General features: G+C 43.3%; 1 protein-coding gene across 1 annotated transcript in view; it reads right to left on the reverse strand.

Annotated features, from left to right (window-relative positions):
* The window catches only part of rasa2 (RAS p21 protein activator 2), a 192,470-nt gene extending 181,984 nt beyond the window's left edge, over window positions 1-10,486 (reverse strand). The window contains exon 1 of the mRNA XM_060834481.1: window positions 10,374-10,486. Within this exon, the coding sequence (XP_060690464.1) occupies window positions 10,374-10,428 (55 nt within the window). The 5' untranslated portion in view covers window positions 10,429-10,486. The remainder of the gene's footprint in view (window positions 1-10,373) is intronic.
* Window positions 10,487-21,631: the final 11,145 nt, after the last annotated feature.

Raw genomic sequence — 21,631 nt, forward strand, 5'->3', positions numbered from 1 at the left:
AAATAAGGATAGCTCACTGTTGTGTCGAATTATGCACATACTCAACAGACATGAAAGAAAATAAGTTTTTAAAGGGGGCAGCACGATGGCTCAATAGTTAGCACTGCTGCCTCACAGCATCAAAGACCCAAGTTAGATTCCAGCCTTGGGTGACTGACTGTGTGGAGTTTGCACATTCTCCCCGTGTCTGCGTGGGTTTTCTCCAGGTACTCCAGTTTCCTCCCACTGTCCAAAGATGTGCAGGTTAGGTGCATTGGATATGCTAAATTGCCCATAGAGTTAGGTGCATTAGTAGAGAGAAATGGGTCTGGGTGGGTTACTCTTCGGTGCATCGGTGTGGATTTGTTGGGCCAAAGGACCTGCTCCCATACTGTAGGGAATCTAGTCTAATCCAGATTTAAATAATTATTCAATATCCATAATATCAGTGCCTGTATTAAGAAAATCATAGCAGAAGCAACGTAGTGGACTAACTGTGTTCAATAGTTACTTGTTACACTGGATATCATCCTTCTATAAAGACATCAACTTGGATGTAGAGCACTTTTAGTGTAACAAAACATTCTAAAGCATTACACATTAGCACTATAAAGTGGAATTAGATCAAGACACACAATGTGATATTTGGCTGAATGGTCAGAAGTTTGCTGTAGGAGATAGAGAGTTAAGGAGCATCTTACAGGAAAAGAAAGTGTAAGAGAGACAGACAGAGAGACACCTGAGCAATAGTTCAGCAGTTAGAGTATATGCCTGCGGTCAGGTAAGTGTAGATGTCATAATATTGTGGGGCTAGAAGTCATGACAGAGTAGGAAGGGACAAGGTTAGGTCATGAAGGGATTTCAAAACAAGGTTGAGAATTTTAAAATCAAAGTGTTGCTTGGTCTGGCTGATAAATTCCCAGGAGAAAGTGAGGACTGCAGATGCTGGAGATCAGAACTGAAAATGTGTTGCTGGAAAAGTGCAGCAGGTCAGGCAGCATCCAAGGAGCAGGAGAATCGACGATTCGGGCATGAGCCCTTCTTCAGGAATGAGGCAAGTGTGCCAAGCAGGCTAAGATAAAAGGTAGGGAGGAGGGACTTGGGGGAGAGGCGTTGGAAGTGCGATAGGTGGAAGGAGGTTAAGGTGAGGGTGATAGGTTGGGAAGGGAGTGGGGGCGGAGAGGTCAGGAAGAGGACTGCAGGTTAGGAAGGTGGTGCTGAGTTCGAGGGTTGGGACCGAGACAAGGTGGGGGGAGGGGAAATGAGGAAACTGGAGAAATCTGAGTTCATCCCTGGTGGTTGGAAGGTTCCTAGATGGAAGATGAGGCGCTCTTCCTCCAGCCGTCGTGTTGCTATGGTCTGGCGATGGAGGAGTCCAAGGACCTACATGTCTATGGTGGAGTGGGAGGGGGAGTTGAAGTATTGAGCCACGGAGTGGTTGGGTTGGTTGGTCCAGGTGTCCCAGAGGTGTTCTCTGAAACGTTCCGCAAGTAGGCGGCCTGTCTCCCCAATATAGAGGAGGCCACATCGGGTGCAGCAGATGCAGTAAATGATGTGTGTGGAGATGCAGGTGAATTTGTGGCGGATATGGAAGGATCCCTTGGGGCCTTGGAGGGAAGTGAGGGGGGGGGGGGGGGGGGGTGTGGGCTCACGTTTTGCATTTCTTGCGGTTGCAGGGGAAGGTACCGGAAGTGGAGGTTTGGTTGGTTAAGGGTGTGGACCTGACGAGGGAATCATGGAGGGAGTGGTCTTTTCGGAATGCTGAAAGGGGAGGGGAGGGAAATATATCCCTGGTGGTGGGGTCTGTTTGGAGCTGGCGGATATGATGTATATGGAGGTTGGTGGGGTGGTAGGTGAGGACCAGTGGGGTTCTGTCCTGGTGGCGATTGGAGGGGCGGGGCTCAAGGACAGAGGAGCGGGAAGTGGAGGAGATGTGGTGGAGTGCATTGTCGATCACGCCTGGGGGGAAATTGCGGTCTTTGAAGGAGGAGGCCATCTGGGTTGTTCGGTATTTGAACTGGTCCTCCTGGGAGCAGATGCGGCAGAGATGAAGGAATTGGGAACATGGGATGGCGTTTTTACAGGGGGCAGGGTGGGAGGAGGTGCATCTAGGCAGATGTCGGAGTCGGTCGGTTTATAGTAAGTGTCCGTGTTGATTCGGTCGTCCGAGATAGAAATGGAGAGTTCTAGGTAGGGGAGGGAGGAGTCTGAGATGGTCCAGGTAAACTTGAGTTCGGGGTGGAAGGCGTTAGTAAAATGGATGAATTGTTCAACCTCCTCATGGGAGCACGAGGCAGCACCGATACAGTCATCGATGTAGCAGAGGAAAAGGTGGGGGGTGGTGCCAGTGATGTTGCAGAAGATTGACTGTTCCACATATCCTACGAAGAGGCAGGCATAGCTGGGGCCCATGCGGGTGCCCTTGGCTACTCCTTTGGTTTGGAAGAAGTGGGAGGATTGGAAAGAGAAGTTGTTCAGAGTGAGGACCAGTTCAGTCAGTCAAAGGAGGGTGTCAGTGAAAGGGTACTGGTTGGTATGGCGGGAAAGGAAGAAGCGGAGGGCTTTGAGGCCTTCGTGATGGGAGATGGAGGTGTACGGGGACTGGATGTCCATAGTGAAGATAAGGTGTTGGGGACTGGGGAAGCGAAAATCATGGAGGTGGAGGGCATGGGTGGTGTCCCGAATGTAGGTGGGGAGTTCTTGGACTAAGGGGGACAGGACCGTGTCGAGGTATGCAGAGATGAGTTCGGTGGGGCAGGAGCAGGCTGAGACAATGCGTCGATTAGGGCAGTCAGGTTTATGGATTTTGGGCAGGAGGTAGAAACGGGCGGTGCGGATAAATCACCTGGACCAGATGGACTACACCCAGAGTTCTAAGAGAGATAGCTGAAGAGACAGCGGAAGCAGTAGCAATCTTTCAGGAATCATTAGAACCAGGGAGGGCCCCAGAGGACTGGAAAGTCGTTTACATGACATGCCTGTTTAAAAAGGGAGCAAGGCAAAAGACAGAAAATCACAGACTGATTAACCTAACCTCGGTTGTGGGTAAGATCTTGGAATTCATTATGAAGCATGAGATTTTGGAATACTTGGAAGTGTATAGTAAAATAGGGCAAACTCAACATGGTTTAGTCAAGGGGAGGTCCTGCCTAACAAATCTGCTGGAAAATTGAGGAAGTAATGAGCAGGTTAGACTAAGGAGAGCCAATGCATGTTTTCTACCTGAACTTCAAGGCGGCATTTAACAAGGTGCCACACAGGAGGCTGCTTAAGGTAAGGGCCCATGGTGTCAGAGGCAAGGTGCAAGCATGGACAGAAGCTTGCCTCTCTGGCAGAAAGCAGAGTGGGGATAAAAGAGCCCTTCACAGCACGGCAGCTGATGACAAGTAGTGTTCCACAAGGCTCAGTGTTGGGACCACAACTTTTCACTTTATACATTAATGATTTAGATGAAGGAAGTGAGGGCATTCTGGCTAAGTTTGCAGATGATACAAAGATAGGTGGAGAGACAGGTAGCATTGAGGAGGCAAGGCGGCTGCAGAAGGATTTGGCCAGGGTGGGTGAGTGTGCAGAGAAGTGGCAGATGAACTACAACATGCGAAATTGTGAGATCATGCACTTTGGTAGGAAGAATAGAGGCATGGACTATTTTCTAAATGGGGGGGGAAGGAGAAGTCAGATGTCTTAAGTGCAGAGAGACTTGGGAGTTCACGTCCAAGATTCTCTCAAAGTAAACGTGCAGGTTGAGTCAGTCTTCTTTACCACCATGTCTACCTGTGAAGCAACTTGCAAAGAACTGTCGTCATTAGTTAGGAAGGTAAATGCAGTGATGGTATTTATCTTGAGAGGATTTAAATATGAAAGCAGGGGTGTACTTCTGAGGCTATATAAGGCTCTAGTCAGACCACAATTCAAGAATTGTGCACAGTTTTGCGCCCCATATCTTGAAGGATATACTGGTCCTGGAGCATGTTCAGAGGAGGCTCACAAGAATGGTCCCAGGAATGAAAAGCTTATGAAGAAGAATATTTGAGGACTCTGTCTATACTCAATGGAGTTTAGAAGGAGGAGGTTCCGTCTAATTGAAACATACAGAATACTGCATGGTCTGGTCAAAGTGGATGTTGGGAAGATGTTTCCATTGGTAGGAGACTAGGAGCAGAGGGAAAACCTTAGAGTAAAGGGGAAGATCTTTAGAACGTAGATCAGGAGAGACTTCTTCAGCCAGTGAGTGGTGAATCTGTGGAATTCATTGCCACAAAAGGCTGTGGAGGCCAGGTCTTTGAGTAGGTTTAAGTCGGAGATAGAAAAATTGATCCCCTTGATACTCAAAAATCAAAGGTGAAGGGGAGAAAGCACGTGAATGGGGTTGAGAAATGTATCAGCTATGATTGAATGACAGAGCAGACTCGATGGCCTCATTTCTACTCCCAAGTCTTATGATCTAAATGTTGTAACTGTACCTGCATCTATCACTTCCTCTGGCAGTTCATTTCACATATGGACCACAGTGAAAAACTCACTCCTTTCACTGTAAAAATATGCCCTCTAGTTTTGAACTAGCCCCACCATTGGGCAAAGACTCTTCCTGTTCACCTTATCTCTGCACCTCATGATGTTATAAATCTCTATAAAAGGTCACCCCTTAATCTCCTACACTCCAATGAAGAAAAGCTGCAGCTTTCCAGCTCCCCCCCACTTGTAGCGCAAACTCTCAAGTCCCGGTAACAACCTTGTACATCTTTTCAGCATCCTCTCCAATTTAATAATATTCTTCCTTTAGCAGGGTGACAAGAACTGTACACAGTACTCCAAGAGTGGCCTTACCATCATCCTGTCCAACAGCAACATGACATCCCAACTCATTTACTCAAAAAGGTCTGAGCAATAAAAGCAAGCATGACAAAATTAAAAATCGCACAATACCAGGTTATAGTCCAATAGGTTTAATTGGAAGCACCACCTGATGAAGGAGAAGTGCTCTGAAAGCTGGTGCTTCCAATTAAACCTGTTGGACTATAACCTGATGTCATGTGATTTTTAAACTTTGGACTGAGGTGTACAACACCAGCATCTCCAAATCAAGCATGCCAAAAGTCTTCTTTACGACCGTGTCTACCTGTGAAGCAACTTGCAAAGAACTGTCATTAGTGAAACCAGCTTTTATTCCAGACTTTGAATTGAGTTGTTATAGTGGGCTGTTAACTGTTAGCCCTGGACATTTTTCTGGATGACTAGCCTCACGTTTTACCACTGTACTCCATCATCCATAATTAAGTCAAATAACAAATCCAATAACTTGGAACTGAGAGGTTGAGGTGGGCGGTGAAGTAACATTCAGTGCCACCAGCAAACAAGAGAGAACTAATCCTGATTTCTGGATCATGTCATCAAGAGGAGTTTCCCTAAGGTTCTGGTCAATATTTATCACTCAACTAACTTCATAATAAATCAACCAATTCTCTCACGTGAGAGATCTTGCTGTGCACAGATTGGCTGACTGATTTACCATATGCCAGCAATTATACCAGAAAATAAATCATTAGTAGTTAATAATGAGAGTTCATGATATCATTGAAGGCAGAACAGAAGTGTAATTTTTTTTCTTTACTTTACACATTCTTTTGCATTAAAGCTGGTCAGAAAGTGAGATTGTTAAAGCTGGGAATCCTCGATTGGTTATAATGATAAATGTCAATTGAGGCCAGTAAAAGAAAAGTAGACTACATGGGGGAAATACGACAAGGTTCCCCACGGGAGACTGAAAACAGGGAAAACTAGCCATTTGGATACAGAAGTGGCTCAAAAGTAGAAGATGCTGGTAGTGGTGGTGCAGGGTTGTTTTTCAGACTGGAGGCCTGTGACCAGTGATGTGCCACAAGGATCGGTGCTGAGTCCACTACTTATAATCATTTATATAAATGGTTTGGATGTGAGCACAAGAGGTATAGTTAGTAAGTTTGCAGATGACAACAAAATTGGAGGTGTAGTAAACAGCAAAAGAGGTTCGCTCAGATTACACCGGGATCTTGATCAGATGCCAATGGGCTGAAGAATGGCAGATGGAGTTTAATTTAGATAAATGCATGGTGCTGCATTTTGTGAAACAAATCTTAGCAGGACTTATACACTTAATGGTAAAGTCTACGGGGAGTGTTACTGAACAAAGACTTGAGTGCAGGTTCCTAGGGGCGTAGAGTCACAGATGAGGTGCTGGAAGACTGGAGGTTGGCTAATGTGGTGCCACTGTTTCAGAAACATGGTAAGGAAAAGCCAGGGAACTATAGACCAATGAGCTTTACATCGGTGGTGGGCAAGTTGTTGGAGGGAATCCCGAGGGACAGGATGTACATGTATTTAGAAAGGCAAGGACTGATAAGGGATAGTCACATGGCTTTTTGCGTGGGAAATATGTCTCACAAACTTGACTGAGTAACAAAGAGGATTGAGAGCAGAGCAGTAGAAGTGATCGACACAAACTTCAGTAAGGCATTCGACAAGGTTCCTCATGGAAGACTGGTTAGCAAGGTTAGATCTCATGGAATACATGGAGAACAAGCCATTTGGAGTGGCAGGTGAAGTTTAATTAATTTTGATAAATGCAAGGTGCTGCATTTTGGAAAAGCAAATCAGAACAGGACTTACACATTTAGTGATAAGAACCTATGGAGTGTTGCTGAACAAGGAGACCATGGAGTGCAGTGCATTGTCCCTTGAAAGTAGAGTCACTGGTAGATAGGATAGTGAAGAAGGCATTTGGGATGCTTTCCTTTATTGGTCAGAGTATTGAGTACAGGAGTTGGGAGGTCACGTTGCAGCTGAACAAGGCATGGTTAGGCCACTTCTGGAATATCGTCTGCAATTCTGGTCTCCTTCCTATCGGAAGGACGTGTGAAATTTGAAAGGGTTCAGAGAAGATTTAAGGATGTTGCCAGAGTTGAAGCATATGAGCAATATCAAGAGGCTGAATAGGCCAGGGCTGTTTTCCCTGGAGCAGAGGCTGAGGGGGTGACCCTATACAGGTTTATAAAATCATGAAGGATATAGTGAGGATTAAACAGACAAGGTCTTTTCCTTGGGGGGGGGGGGGGAGAAAGAGGAGAAGATGTGTCCAGAAGTAGAGAGCATAGGTTTAGGATGAGAGGGAAAGATATAAAGAGAACCTGAGAGGCAACCTTTGAATTTAAATTTATTGTTATGTGTACAGAAGCACAGTGAAAAGGTTTGTCTTGCAAGCAATACAGGCAGATCACAGAGTTAAGGAGCATAGATAGTAAATAATAGGTAAACAGATGCAAAAACACAGGTACAGACGAACAGGTACAGTATTCTGACAACAGTAGGCTAGAAACTGTTTCGAAACCAGCTGGTGCGTGTTCAGGCTTCTGTATCTTCTCCCTGATGGTAGAGGTTGTAGAAAATCATTGCCAGGGTGGGATGGATCTTTGAGAATGCTGGCAGCCTTTCCTTGACAGCGGACCTGGTAGATGGATTCTATAGATGGGAGATTGGCCTGTGATTGTCTGGGCCGAGTTCACCACTCTTTGTAACCATCTTCAATCTTGAATGGTACAGTTGCCAAACCAGATAGTGATACATCCAGACTGAATGATCTAATGGCACACCTATAAAAGTTGGCAAGGGTATTCGCTGTCATGCCAAATTTCCTCAGCTGCCTGAGGAAGAGGAGACTTCGTTGGGCCTTTGTAGCCACTGCATCCACGTAAAGAGTCCAAGAAAGCTTGTTATGGGTGACCATTCACAGGAGCTTGACAATCTCTACTGGTTCCACCTTTGTGCTGTTAATGTGTAGAGGAGCACAAGTAACATCATGCGGAAAGTCAATTAGTTCCTTGGTTTTGCTGGAATTCAGAGCTAGGCTATTCTCAGTGCACCGTTCTTCTAGGTCTTACCTCCCGTCTGTAGTCTGTTTCGTCACCATCTGAGATTCGACCGACTATGGTGGTGTCATCAGCAAACTTGTAAATGGCATTAGTCTGAAATTGGCGACGCAGTCATGGATATACAGTGAGTACAGTAGGGAGCTGGGTACACTCCCCTTGGCGGGGGGGGGGGGGCGTTCCAGCATTGAGCATTAGTAACGATGAAATATTGCCCCCAATCTTCACTGATTGTGGCCTGTGGGTCAGGAAACGGAGGATCCAGTTGCAGCGAGTGGGGGCTTAGTCCAAGATCACTAAGTTTAGTAAATCAGTATTGAGTGGATAATTGTGCTGAAGGCTGAACTGTAGTCAATTAATAGGATTCTTATGTAGCTGTTCTTGGTGTCAATATGTTCTAGGGATGAGTGAAGGGCAGGTAATATGGTATCTGAGGTGGATCTGTTGTCCGATAGGCAAATTAGAGTAGGTCAAGAGTAGTGGGGAGGCTGGAGTTGATTAATGCAGTGACTAGCTTTTCAAAGCACTTCATGATCACCGAAGTTAGGGCCACTGGGCGGTAGTCATTGAGCTCCTTAGGCACAGGGATGATGTTGGCCCTCTTGAAACAGGCAGGGACAGTGGCCTGCTGCAGGGAGAGGTTGAAGATGTCCGAGAAGATCTCTGCCAGTTGATCTATGCATGCTCGGAGTGCACGGCCTGGTACTCCGCTTGGTTCCATCACTTTCTTTGGATTCATTTGAAGGAAAACTGATCTGACCTCTGATGCAGTGACTATTGGGAGAGGTTTGTCAGGACCTCGTCAGAATAGGTGTTACCTCTCCGCTGAAATTCTGCTCAAAGCGAGCATAGAAGGTGTTCAGACAATGTGGGAGGGACGTGTCATCATCTGCTATCTTGCACTTTCTCTTTTTAGAACTTGTGATGTCATTCAGTCCATAGTTACCAGGTGTCTATTTGGATCAGTATTGGTCCTTGGCTGTCTTAATGGCTATGCGAAGGTCATACTTGGATTCCTTCTATTTGAGTGGGTCTTCTGATCCGAAGGCCTCATGCCTGGTTTTTAGCAGGTTCTAGGTGTCATGATTCATCCAGGGTTTCCTGTTGGGGAACACCAACCTGAGGGTGGAGCATGTATGGAATGAGCTGCCAGAGGAAGTGGTGGAGGCTGATCCAATTACTGCATTTAAAAACATCTGAATGGCTGTATGAATAGGAAGGGTTTAGAGGGATAAGGCTAATTGCTGCGAAATGAGACTAAATTAGGTTAGAATATTTGGTCAGAGTGGATGAGTTGGACCAAAGAATCTGTTTTCGTACTGTACATCGCTAAGACTCTATGACAACAAATTCAAGCATGCCAAAAGTGTTAGCACGTTCACAAATCTTTGCTCACAGCAATAGACTGGCTTAAAATAGCACTACAGTTGCACATCAAAACAAGTTAACTTCACAAACACATTTTAACTTGTGACTATCAGAACCAGTGAAACTTTACGTTGTAACTAGCTTGATGATAAATAAGAATGGTGATGAGAAAGGAATGGACACAAATAAATCTAAAAGATAGATCATAAAACAAAGTTATTGACAACAATAGGAGGAAACAGTTATACCAATCACACACAGAAAAGAGCTTTAATCTGCACTGATAAATTACAAAAAATTACTATTAGTTGGAGTATAATAACCAGATTGCTGCAATATACACTACACAACATAATGTTAGGATCAATACTAATTGCGAGCATGAAAATAAATATATTACGCTGGACAAATAAAAATTGCTTTTAAAAATGTTAAATATCCCAAAAATCTATACTTTCGATATTAAATGGTCATTTTTGTGTGTGCTAATTTAGTGTTCGGTTTTTTATGCATGCGATGTCAAAACATTAAAAAACCATTACTGACTGCAACTATACCTCAACTTTAACTGCAGTTTTACGAGGACATAAAGCACCGAAGGTAGTTTATTCTACTACTATTGCCCCACAGAAAGAACACTGTAAGGACATGGGTCAGCTGAGGTCTCAGTTGTATTATTTACAAATACTGATACTCGGGTGTCAAACCGATTTAATTCAAGACATTCAAACGGAGTTATACCGGAATTTCAGATCATCGGGTTTACCCTGGTAATTCTCGAGATGCCCGGTGTCTCCTATTCTTACTCTGGGGGTTACAGGCAATGTGGTTCAAGATCAGAACTCCGAAAGCCCCGGGAGCAACACGCACTTTTGAAACTTCAACCGCGACAAAAAAGGAGATCAGGAGTGGGGGCAGAGGCTCGGCCACCTCACAAACACACGGGATGCTCGGTGAGACTGAGGGAGGGAGGGAGGGAGGGAGACGGCCCACCCTGAGCCGAGAGTTCTCCCCTTCCCCGGCGGGTGCCTCAGCTCCAGAAGCCGGCCCCACAGGCCGAGCCGAGGGCAACAGGCCGAAAGGGAGTGGTAAAAGAGCGAGAGAGAGCAATCAAACAGCACTCACAGATTTTGCCCCTCAGGCTCTGTAAGATGCGAACCGCTTTATCTTCTTCCGCCATGTCTCGCCGCCGGCCCTCGCCTACTGTACATCTTGCATCCCTCACATCCGTCGACGGCCACTAGGAGGGGGTGGGTGGAGCGCAGACCGCGCCTGCGCGTACCCTTCCGCCCGGCTCCCTTTAGGGGTGGGACCAGCCAGGCCGCGCATACACATGCGCATCGGTGGGCTCATCCCACACCTTGGGGCGGAAGCCCGTATACATGTCGGTCTCCCCGGGCCCGGGGAGGGGGGGGTGTTAGTCAGTGTGCGCATGCGTGTCTTAAGCGCGGTTGTACGTGTGCGAACGCCCGTCCTCGTGCGGCATTTGAGCGCGAGGCGTCGTCGTTTGTTCGTTAAACTGACTCCAAAATAGAGACTGAGTCTCCCTAAAAGGCAACCTGACTCAGTTGAGGTGCATACAGAGCTGATTTTCCTTCTTCATTATCCAACCATCAGAACGTGAGAATTTGGAAATCAGGGCGCGAACTGACTTGTTATTGTAGAAAATGTGTAGAGACACGATGGGCTGAATGGCCTTCTTCTGAGCTCTTAATCTTCTAAGATTCTTTGGGCTGGATTGGACATATTTGCAGTGATGATTACTTCATTTAAAGATCACGTCGCAAAATCTTTGCTGTTTCAGGAAAAGTTTCTCATAGAATCCGTACAGTATGGAAACAGATCTAAAATAAAAGCAAATTACTGCGGATGCTGGAGTCTGAAACCTAAAGAGAAAATGCTGGAAAATAATATGCTGCCAGACCTGCTGGAAACAGGTCTTTTGGCCCAACAATTCCTTACTGACCCTCCGAACAGTATCTCACCCAGAATTATTCCTCTATTCTATCACTCTACTTTTCCTATGACTAATGCACTTAACCTACACATCCGTGAACACTATGGGCAATTTAGCACAGACAATCCATCTAACTTGCATATTTTTGGATTGTGAATAGAAACTGGAACACCCAGAGCAAACGCAGGCAGTCACAGGAAAAATGTGCAAAATCCACACAGACAGTCGCCCAACGCTGGAATTTCTGATCTTGCTTTTTTATTTGTGGGATTTGCACGTCACTGGCTGTGCCAGCATTTATTGCCCATCCATAATTACCCCTTGAGAAGACCTGTCTTCTTGAACTGCTGCAATCCATGAGCTGTAGGTTGATCCACAATCCCATGAAAGAGGGAATTCAAGGATTTTGACTCTGACGCTGAAGCAATGGCAATATATTTCCAAGTCACGATCGTTTCCCATTTATCTGCTGCCCTTCTAGATGGCGGTGATTGTAGGTATGAAAAATGCTGTCTCACGAGCCTTGATGATTGCAAGAGAGGATGGAAATCAACAAGGTGAAACATCTGTTTATAACAAAGTTAAATACATGATCTCTGATAAATAAGAATATGGATGGAAAACACTTGGATGGCAAGACTACAACCAGTTTTTATTCTGCAACATTCTTCCATATCCTCCACATGCATAAAAATTAGTGAGGTTATTGACTTGCTTGCTGAGCTGGTAAGTTTGTTTGCAGACGATTCATCACTGATTTAGGTAACATCATCAATGCACCTGTGCTTCACCGGAAAAGCCCTGATGATGTTACCTAGAATGATGATAGAATGTCTGCGAACAAACATACCAGCTCAGCAAGCAAGTCAACAACCTCATCCACAACCTGAGCTACAAATCTTCTTAAATATTCTGATCAAAATTACTCTCAGTAGAAAGGATAAGGTAACACTTATAATTCAGATAAAAATTGTTCAAAGTCTGTCAAATACTAAAATGCCACTCCTTGATCCGTCCATACATTAGTTAGTTCCTATTCCCAGCAGCAGGTTGTTACCAATTTTCATTTGGAAATGTATTCAAAGTATGGTTTTACTTTTGAATTATTACCTTTCATTTTCAGGAGTGATAACAATGTATGGTAGCTTCAATAAATTGTTTTGCCATTTTTGATTTAGAAACAGTTGAACTAGGAACATATTATATTGAACTAGGAACACATTATATTGAACAAAAATAGATTCTTTGTCTTTTGATTAACGTTGATTCTGCCCAAAATGTACATTAGCACGAGATATTCAACTTTAGCCTTATGCAGGGATGAAGAGACTGAGGGAATGTTAATATCTGGCTTTAAATTAGATTTCTGAAACAACTGTGGAACAAGTTTGAGTTGAGCTTTGAGAATAGTCAACTTCTTGTGCCAAATTATATTGGCTGAACAATTACCCATGATTGCTTAGCTGCCTACGCTAAAATCAAACTATTCCTAACAAGAATGAAATTCTCCATGAGAGGAATGTTCACTTTCAAAAAATAAGTTTTTTAAAAAGAACTTAGTAGTCAATAAGTTGGTAAAACAAATGTTTATATAATTCAAGAATATTTTCATGAAGACTTCAATAAAATTCCATAAAATACTAGTAATAAAATTAAGAATTGAGAGAATCTGGTGAAACATACGACAAGATCAAAAGTTCATTTAACAAAAAGACAATTAGAATATGTGTTGAACTAGATTGGGGCAACGTGGTGAGTAGAGAAATGCAGGACTCAATCTCAGCGTCTGCGTTAAACTTGGGCCAAAATATATATTGATATATGAATAGTTATGTTACTAGATTAGTAACCCAGAAGCCGGGCCTCCTAACCTAGTAAAATGTGAGTCCACATCCAACCAAAACAGAAGGACTTTGTACTTATGTAGTGCCTTTCATGGCTCCTGGTCTTTCAATGCACTTTGCAGCCAGTTTTGAAGTATGTTCAAATGTAGGAGATGCAGTAGAAAATATGCACACAATAAATTCCAACTCACAACAATGCAATAATGATAAGGTAAACTGATTTTGTATGTTGATTGAAGAATAAGTATTGATCAGAACATTAGGAATAATTCCCCTGATATTTCCTTTTAAATAGTGCCATCAGATCTTTTTCATAGAGTTATAGAGTTGTGTAGCATGGAAACAGACCCTTACGTCTAACTCGTCCATGCCAACCAGATATCCTAAATTAGTCTAGTCCATTTGCTGGCATTTGGCCCATATCCCTCTAAACCCTTCAGATTCATATACCCATCCAGATGTCTTTTAAGTGTTGTTATTGTAGGAGCCTCCACACCTCCTCTGGCAGCTCCTTCCACACACACACACCAGCACCTGCATGAAAAAGTTGCCGCTTAGGTCCTTTTTAAATTTTTCCCCTCTCACCTTAAACCTATGCCCTCTAGTTTTGAATTCCCCCACCATGGGGTAAAGATCTTGTGTATCTACCCTAACCATGACCCTCACCATTTTATAAACCTCGATAAGGTCACCCATCAGCCTCTGGTGCTCCAGGGAAAATAGCCCCAGCACAAGCGCTCCAACCCTGGCAACATCCTTGTTATCATTTTCGGAATCCTTTCAAGTTTCACAACATCCTTCCTGTAGCAGAAAGACCAGAATTAAGTGCAGTATTCCAAAAGTGGTCTAATCAATGTCCTTGACAGTCCACCCAACGCCTAAACTCAATGAACTGATGAATAAAGGGAAGCATACCACATGCCTTCTTTGCTATCCTGTCTACCTGAAACTCCACTTTCTAGGAACTATGAACCTGCAATCCAAGGCCTCTTTGTTCAGCGACTCTCCCTAGGACCTTAACATTGGTGGGCGGCACGGTGGCACAGTGGTTAGCACTGCTGCCTCACAGCGCCGGAGACCCGGGTTCAATTCCCGACTCAGGCGACTGACTGTGTGGAGTTTGCACGTTCTCCCCGTGTCTGCGTGGGTTTCCTCCGGGTGCTCCGGTTTCCTCCCACAGTCCAAAGATGTGCGGGTTAGGTGAATTGACCATGCTAAATTGCCCATAGTGTTAGGTAAGGGGTAAATGTAGGGGTATGGGTGGGTTTCGCTTCGGCGGGTCGGTGTGGACTTGTTGGGCCGAAGGGCCTGTTTCCACACTGTAAATCTAATCTAATCTAATCTAAAAAATTATGTGTTTTTGCCTTTCCAAAATGCAGCTCCACTTGCCACTTCTCGTCCCATTGGCTCATCACATCAAGACTCTGTTGTACTCTGAGGTAACCTTTTTCGCTGTCCACTACATCTCCACTTTTGGTGTAAACTGCAAACTTACTAACCATATCTCTTATCTTCAGACCCAAATTATTTATATAAATGATGAAAAGCAGTGGACCCAGCACAAATCCTTGTGGCCCATTCAACTAAGAAAGCAGTTGGGATCTCAGTTTCTGATCCAGAAATTGGGAACTGCAATGCTGCACCACTCCCTCAGTACTGCATTCCAGTGTCAGCTGTGATTTCTGTACTGGAGTGGGACTTCAAACTGGCATAGCATGACTCAAAGGTATAAGTACTGCTGACTCCAGTCCTACTATCATCAGTTTATGCATAGTAATCTCTGTCCAATGATATAATGCACCTATGCTCGAAGACTCCCCACAAACAAGAGTATTGTATGCAATGTGTGATGCAAACACCAAAACAAATTTCAGTAGGGCAAGATACAAAAGACTTCTTTGAGGAGTCGAAAAAACAAAACTCCTTTTTTTCCGTAAGGTGGGGAGTTCAAAACTAGGGGATGTTTTGAAGGTGAGAGGAGAAAGATTTAAAAAGAACATGAGGGGCAACTGTTCTACAGAGAGTGGTTCATATATGGAATAAACTACCAGAGGAAGTGATGGCTGCAGGTACAGTTACAATGTTTAAAAGATATTTGGATAAGTACATGAATAGGAAGGGTTTGGAGGGATATGGGCCAAACACAGCAGGTGAGACTAGTTTAGTTTGGCGTAGACTGGTTGGACTGAAAGGTCTGTTTCCATGCTCTGTGACTCTATTAACTAAGAACATGGGCCTTAGTAGCTTCTCTAGAGAACCAAGGATAATTATTAAATGCATACTCAAAGTAGAAATCTAACACTCACAATCTGTTCATATTATCTTAGGTATAAATGTACAAAAAACCTGGATGTAATAGAATAATTGCATGGAATGTTGGAACAAAGCATGGAATAATTGAAAAATTATATAATGTTGATTTGGAGAGTCAAAGCACAGCATATAATTCTACAGTTAATGATTTTCAACAGGCAATTATTAGAATTGAATCAAAAACTACAGTAAGACATTAAAGTATGCAGTATTGTGGACAGTGAGGAAGGTTATCAGAAATTGCAGCATGATCTTGAGCAGCTAGGGGAGTGGGCCGAGAAATGGCAAATGGAGTTTAATATGGGTAAGTGTGAGGTCTTGCATTTTGGAAAGTCAAATCAAGGTCGGAGCTCCGTAGTGAATTGTAGGGTCTTAAGGAGTGAAGTGGAACAGAGGGATCTTGGGGTTCAGGTTCACATTTCTCTGAAAGTGGAGTCACATGTAGACAGAGCAGTGAAGAAGACTTCATTAATCAGGACACTGAGTATAGAAATTGGGATGTTATGTTGCATTTATACAGGACATTGGTGGGGCCGTACTTGGACTATTGTGTTCATTTTTGGTCACCTTGTTATAGGTAGGATGTTATTAAACTGGAAAGAGTGCTAAAGAAATTTAAAAGGATATTTCCAGGATTCAATGGTCAGAGTTATAGGGAGAGGTTGGAAAAGCTAGGACTTTATTCTTAGAGCATAGGAAACTGAGGGGGGACTTTATAGAGGTGTATAAGATCATGAGAAGCACGTATAGGGTGAATGCACTCAGTCTTTTTCCTATTGAGAACTTGAGGACATCAGTTTAAGGTTAGAGGGGAAAGAATAAAAGGGAACCTGAGGGGCAACGTTTTTACACAGAGGGTGGTATACATATGGAATGAGCTGCCCACAGAAGTGATTGAGATGTGTACATTGATCCCATTTAAAAGGCATTTGGACAAATGCTTGGTTTGGAAAGGATTAGAAGGATATGGGCCAAGTGCAGAGAAAATGGGTTGGCGTGGATTGACATTTTGGTCAGCATGGACCAGTTTGGGCCATGGCCTGTTTCCGTGCTGTAGGACTCTATGACTCTAAGAAGTTATGGTTTAAAAGACTGACAAAGGACTGAAACAAAATGAAAGAAAGCACTTATTGGATCATTTTTTAATAATATCTAATTAATTATCTTTGGAACTGGTGTATCTTCCCACACAACAGATCAACACAAGCCAGACTTCTCCTGTCAGCATACTCACAGTTTAGCAGTTGTACTTTGTTTCTTGACACCTAGTTAATTTATGGTTCCTGTGCAGAAAATAGAGTGGAATAGTCAGGGTCACATATTCCCAGTTTATAAATTCATGAGGGGCATAATGTAGAATAGTCAAGGTGTTTGGGGAGTCCAAAACTAAAGGACATAGATTTAAGGTGCGAGGGGAAAGTTTGAAAAGGGACCTGAAGGGCAATGTTTTCATACAGAGGGTAGTACAAATATGGAACAAGCTGCCAGATGAAATGGTAGAGGTGAGTAAAATTTCACCATTTTAAAGATCTTTGGACAGGTACATGGATACGAAAGATTTAGAGGGATTTGGGCCAAATGCAGGCAAAGGGAATTAGTTCAGTTTAGGAAACCAGGTCAGCATGGAAGAGTTGGGCTCAAGGGTCTATTTCTGTGCTGCATGATTTTATGACTCTAAGTCAAACAACAAACTAATGGCAGTGCCAATGTGTGCACCTCAATTGGGAAGAAGGCAGGGGAGTGATTCTGAAAGGGCAGAGTAATTAAGTTTCAGAATGTTGGAGAATTCCCTGATACCTCTGGGAATCCCAGCATGTTCCAACTTGAGTCATTGGTAGCACACCTGCTTTTAAGGTCAAAACGTTGTGGCTGCAAGTTCCATATCAATGTTTGAGAATGTAAATTTAATCTAGTGTAATACTGAAGAAATGCTACATTGTCAGAGATACCATCCTTTGAATAAAATGTAGACCCAACATTCTGCTCAAGCACTCAAAAATGAGGTTTCATTTGAAGAAGAGCCAACAGTTCTCTTTCATCTGTTACACTAAAATAGAGTAATCGGTCATTTAATGGGTTGTGTGATAGATTAGTGATGCAGAATAGCTGCCATGGTCTTATTACAAACTGAAGTTGCAGTTTTTCTAAGGTATTTAATCACTTTTACATGCTTGGGCATAATGGTGCATTCTATTTATTTAGGCAAGAGGAAATCCAAAAACAACTATGACATGACACCACGTCATGTCTGGCAAACTAGGAACTAGAACACCAATAATAATCATTAAGAGAGACATCCTGCACAGGTTTTATGCAGTGCCTCGATCTTGTTGACAACTTATTTCATGTGAAGGGAAATACTAAAGGCAAAAGAAGAAAGACTTTCAAACATAGATAGACAAAACTAAACCAATAACCATCAATTAGGCTTGATATTCAAGCCTTGTGGGAAAGCCAATGCCTGGATAATTTCTGGGTCCTGATACCATATTACAGCTACGTTGCTCGGGATGCAGGTTTGAAATGTAGATGCTATAAGTAGGCATCAACTGTTGGTAAGCCTATCCAGGAGACAGGAGCTGCCTGCAGTTGACCTCTCCACCTCTGATGCTGCCTGTCTTCCTGTATTCTTCAGCCTCCTGCTTGTCTATCCTGCAGCACACAAATGGCAAACAGCATATGGTAGCCATGATGGGGCATATTGTTATCTTACAGATGAGATGAGTCTCATGCACAGAGAAGTGGTCAAACAGCCAACTAGAAGATACTGCATCCAATCTCACACAAAAATGCTTGGTGATTAAAAATGCTTATCATGACAAAACAAGTTGCCTATCATCCCTTCATTGAACCTCTACACAAACTTGCACCAAACGGGTCGGATTTCACAATTTACAGATGAAATTATCTTCCTGATGTCCATGACCTGTTAACAATCTCCCTCAGCAGCTTGTTAATTGGAGGTAAGAGTTGTCACAACTTTCCCTCCAACTCACAGCCTCATTTGAAAATTCCAGCATGTCCTGGAGGCATCAGGATACTGACATACAATCCAGGAATGTAACATTCGAAGTATGCCTACTGCTATTACAGACACCAAGGGTAATTGAAAATCCCAGTCAGAAATTATAAAGACATTGGGTTACAGAAAACAAATTCTTATTGAGACAAATCATAAGAATTATTATGCTATATTTACATATTATTTGAACCATAATACAAAAACCTGAGGTAGTCCAGGAAAAGAAAGTAATTTCTAGTGTCAACCTGGAATGTAATGTCAATTATTGTAGGAATTTGTTGAAAAGATCAAAGCTGTAAAATTAAGCCCTAAATCGATGTCAGTGCCAGCACTATGGAAATCCTGTGGTCAGAAAATGGCATGCATAGCTTTTTCAGCCACTTTGATAAAGGATGTGGCAAAGGCTTGCTGCATCTGTGCAGGAAGCTTTCAACAGGAGAGGGGCTGATCTTATATCAAACAACCATTCCGGTTGAGCTGATGTCTGCTTTTGAAACTTGACTGGTGGTCACTGAATGCCTGTGCTAATTTCTACCAGCTAAACAAGCTTTCACCTGTCTGAGGGAACAACCATATGATTGCTATATAAAACATACTCATCCAACTTGCAGTTAAAGTGCTTTTGATTTATTTCTTCCATGAAAAATTTGTACAAATGCTGAAATGTTGTGTTCAGTTCCTGGATTTGGTGAGACATTCACTTCATCAAAAATCCTTGGACAGCATCTTCAAAACCCACGATCACTTCCACCTAGAAGGGCAACACACAAGAGAACACCACATCTGCAAATAACCCTTCAAGCCACTCGCCATCCTGACTTGAATATATATATCACTGTTCCTTCACTGTTGCTGGCTTAGAATCCTGGAATTTCTTCCCAAAGGTCAACCTATGGCACATAGAGTGCAGTGGTTCAAGAAGGCAACTCGCCATCACCTTCTCAAAGGCAACTAGGGGCGGGCAATAAATGCTGGCCAGCCAGCAAAGCCCATGTCCCATGAATGAATAAAACAAAAGTTTTCACCGGGAGGGCTGAGATTTTGGTTTACTATCTATCCAAAGATTATGGGGGCTGTGACTGTAATACCTTTGAGTATGCAATACAACAGACTAGAACAGTAAAGGTTTACAAGGGAAGGAGTAGGGTGATTTTCCACAGAAGGTACATGCTTCAGAGAGCACTTCCTCCTACCTCCACTGTAGCCAGGATAAATGCCTGAAGCAACTATGATTCACCAAAAATTGGGTCCAGAGCCAAGTCATCTTTTTCACTAGGACACAAAGCCTCACACTTATGCAATGACCATTTAAGGCACCGTAACTCAAAACATACATGAGTCTAATCATTCCAAAAGGCAGAAGTCAATAATACAAAGAAAGGAGAACTCATCATTTTTGCTCTCTCACAGAGAACCAAGCTAAACTATCATGTGGCTTTATCGAGATAACAGAATTCCCAATAGTTCAGGGAGCCATCAATTGCGTACACATGGCTCTACAGGTCACACATATCAAGAGGAGGGGTACAGGAACTGTAAGTGTGTGACAATGTACAAGATATCACGTTGATGAAAGTTCATTATCCTGGCAGCAATAATGATGTCTTTACCTTGTGATAGTCTCCCATTTCAGCTAACTTTGTCTACCTTGAAGAATCAGACTGGCTATTTGGATGCTTCCTTCTATACAAGATTGATGACAACCCTCTGCCACCTGACGATACAGCGGTCTGTACAATGAAAGCAAATCTGCCACTAAATATTGATTCTACTAAGTGGTATATTCAGTGGACACCCCTACAAAACTCCCACTGGAGTAGTACTAGATGATAGGAAGGTGGCAAATGTTATTCCCTTGGTCAAGAAAGGGAATAGGGGTAACCCTGGGAATTACAGACCTGCCTGTCTTACCTCAGTGTTGGGCAAATTATTGGAGAGGATTTTGACAGACACGATTTATGATTATTTGGAAGAGCAGAGCTTGATTAACAATGGCACAGCGTTGTGAGGGGAGGTCATGTCTCACAAGCCTTATTGAATTCTTTGAGGATGTGTCAAAACACATTGATGAAGGTAGAGCAGTGGATGTGATTTGTTTGGAGTTTAGGAAAATATTTGAGAAGGTTCCCCATGTTACAGTCATTCAGAAAGTGAGGTGGCATGGGATATTGCTGCAAATGTGTTGCTGGTCAAAGCACAGCAGGTTAGGCAGCATCTCAGGAATAGAGAATTCGACGTTTCGAGCATAAGCCCTTCATCAGGAATAAGAGAGAGAGAGCCAAGCAGGCTGAGATAAAAGGCATGGGATATTGGGCAATTTGGCTGTCTGGATACAAAATTGGCTGGCCCATAGAAGACAGAGGGTGGTAGTAGATGTAAAGTGTTCAACCTGGAGCTCAGTAACCAGTGATGTTTCGCTGGGATCTGTACTGGGACCTCTGCTCTTTGTGACTTTTATAAATGTCTTGGATGAGCAAGTGGAAAGGTGGGTTAGTAAGTTTGCCAATGACACAAAGATTAGTAGAGTTGTGGATAGTGTGGAGGACTTTTGTAGGTTGTAAAAGGACATTTACAGGATGCAGAGCTGGGCTGAAAAGTGACAGCTGGAGTTCAACCTGAAAAAGTGTGAAGTGATTCATTTTGGAAGGTTAAATTTGAATGCAGATTAAAGGGTTAAAAGCAGGATTCTTGTCAGTGTGGAGGAACAGAGGAATCTAGGGGTCCAGGTCCATAGATCCCTCAAAGGATGCCACCCAAGTTGATAGGGTTGTTAAGAAGGTGTGTGATGTGTTGGCTTTCATTAGCAGGGGAATTGAATTTAAGAGCTGTGAGGTTATGCTACAGCTCCATAAAGCCTTGGTAAGACCATACTTGGAATATTGTATTCAGTTCTGGTCACCTTGTTATAGGAAGATTGTGGAAGCTTTAGAGACAGTGCAGAGGAGATCAGTGCAGAGGAGATTTACCAGGATGCTGCCTGGACTGAGGGCATGTCTTATGAAGAAAGGATGTAGGAGCGAGTGCTTTTCTCATTGGAGCAAGAAGGAACTGATAGAGGTGTACAAGATTATTAGAGGCATACATCGAGTAGCCAGCCAGTGACTTTTTCCAAGGGTGAAAATGGCTATCATGAAGGGGCATAATTTTAAGGTGATTGGAGGAAGGTTCAGGGGAAATGTCAGAGGCAGGTTCTTTACACAGACAGTGGTGAGTGTGCAGAGCGCATTGCCAGCAATGGTAGTAGACA

This window comes from Hemiscyllium ocellatum, chromosome 13 (genome assembly GCF_020745735.1).
Source record: "Hemiscyllium ocellatum isolate sHemOce1 chromosome 13, sHemOce1.pat.X.cur, whole genome shotgun sequence".
In the NCBI taxonomy this organism is placed as follows: domain Eukaryota; kingdom Metazoa; phylum Chordata; class Chondrichthyes; order Orectolobiformes; family Hemiscylliidae; genus Hemiscyllium; species Hemiscyllium ocellatum.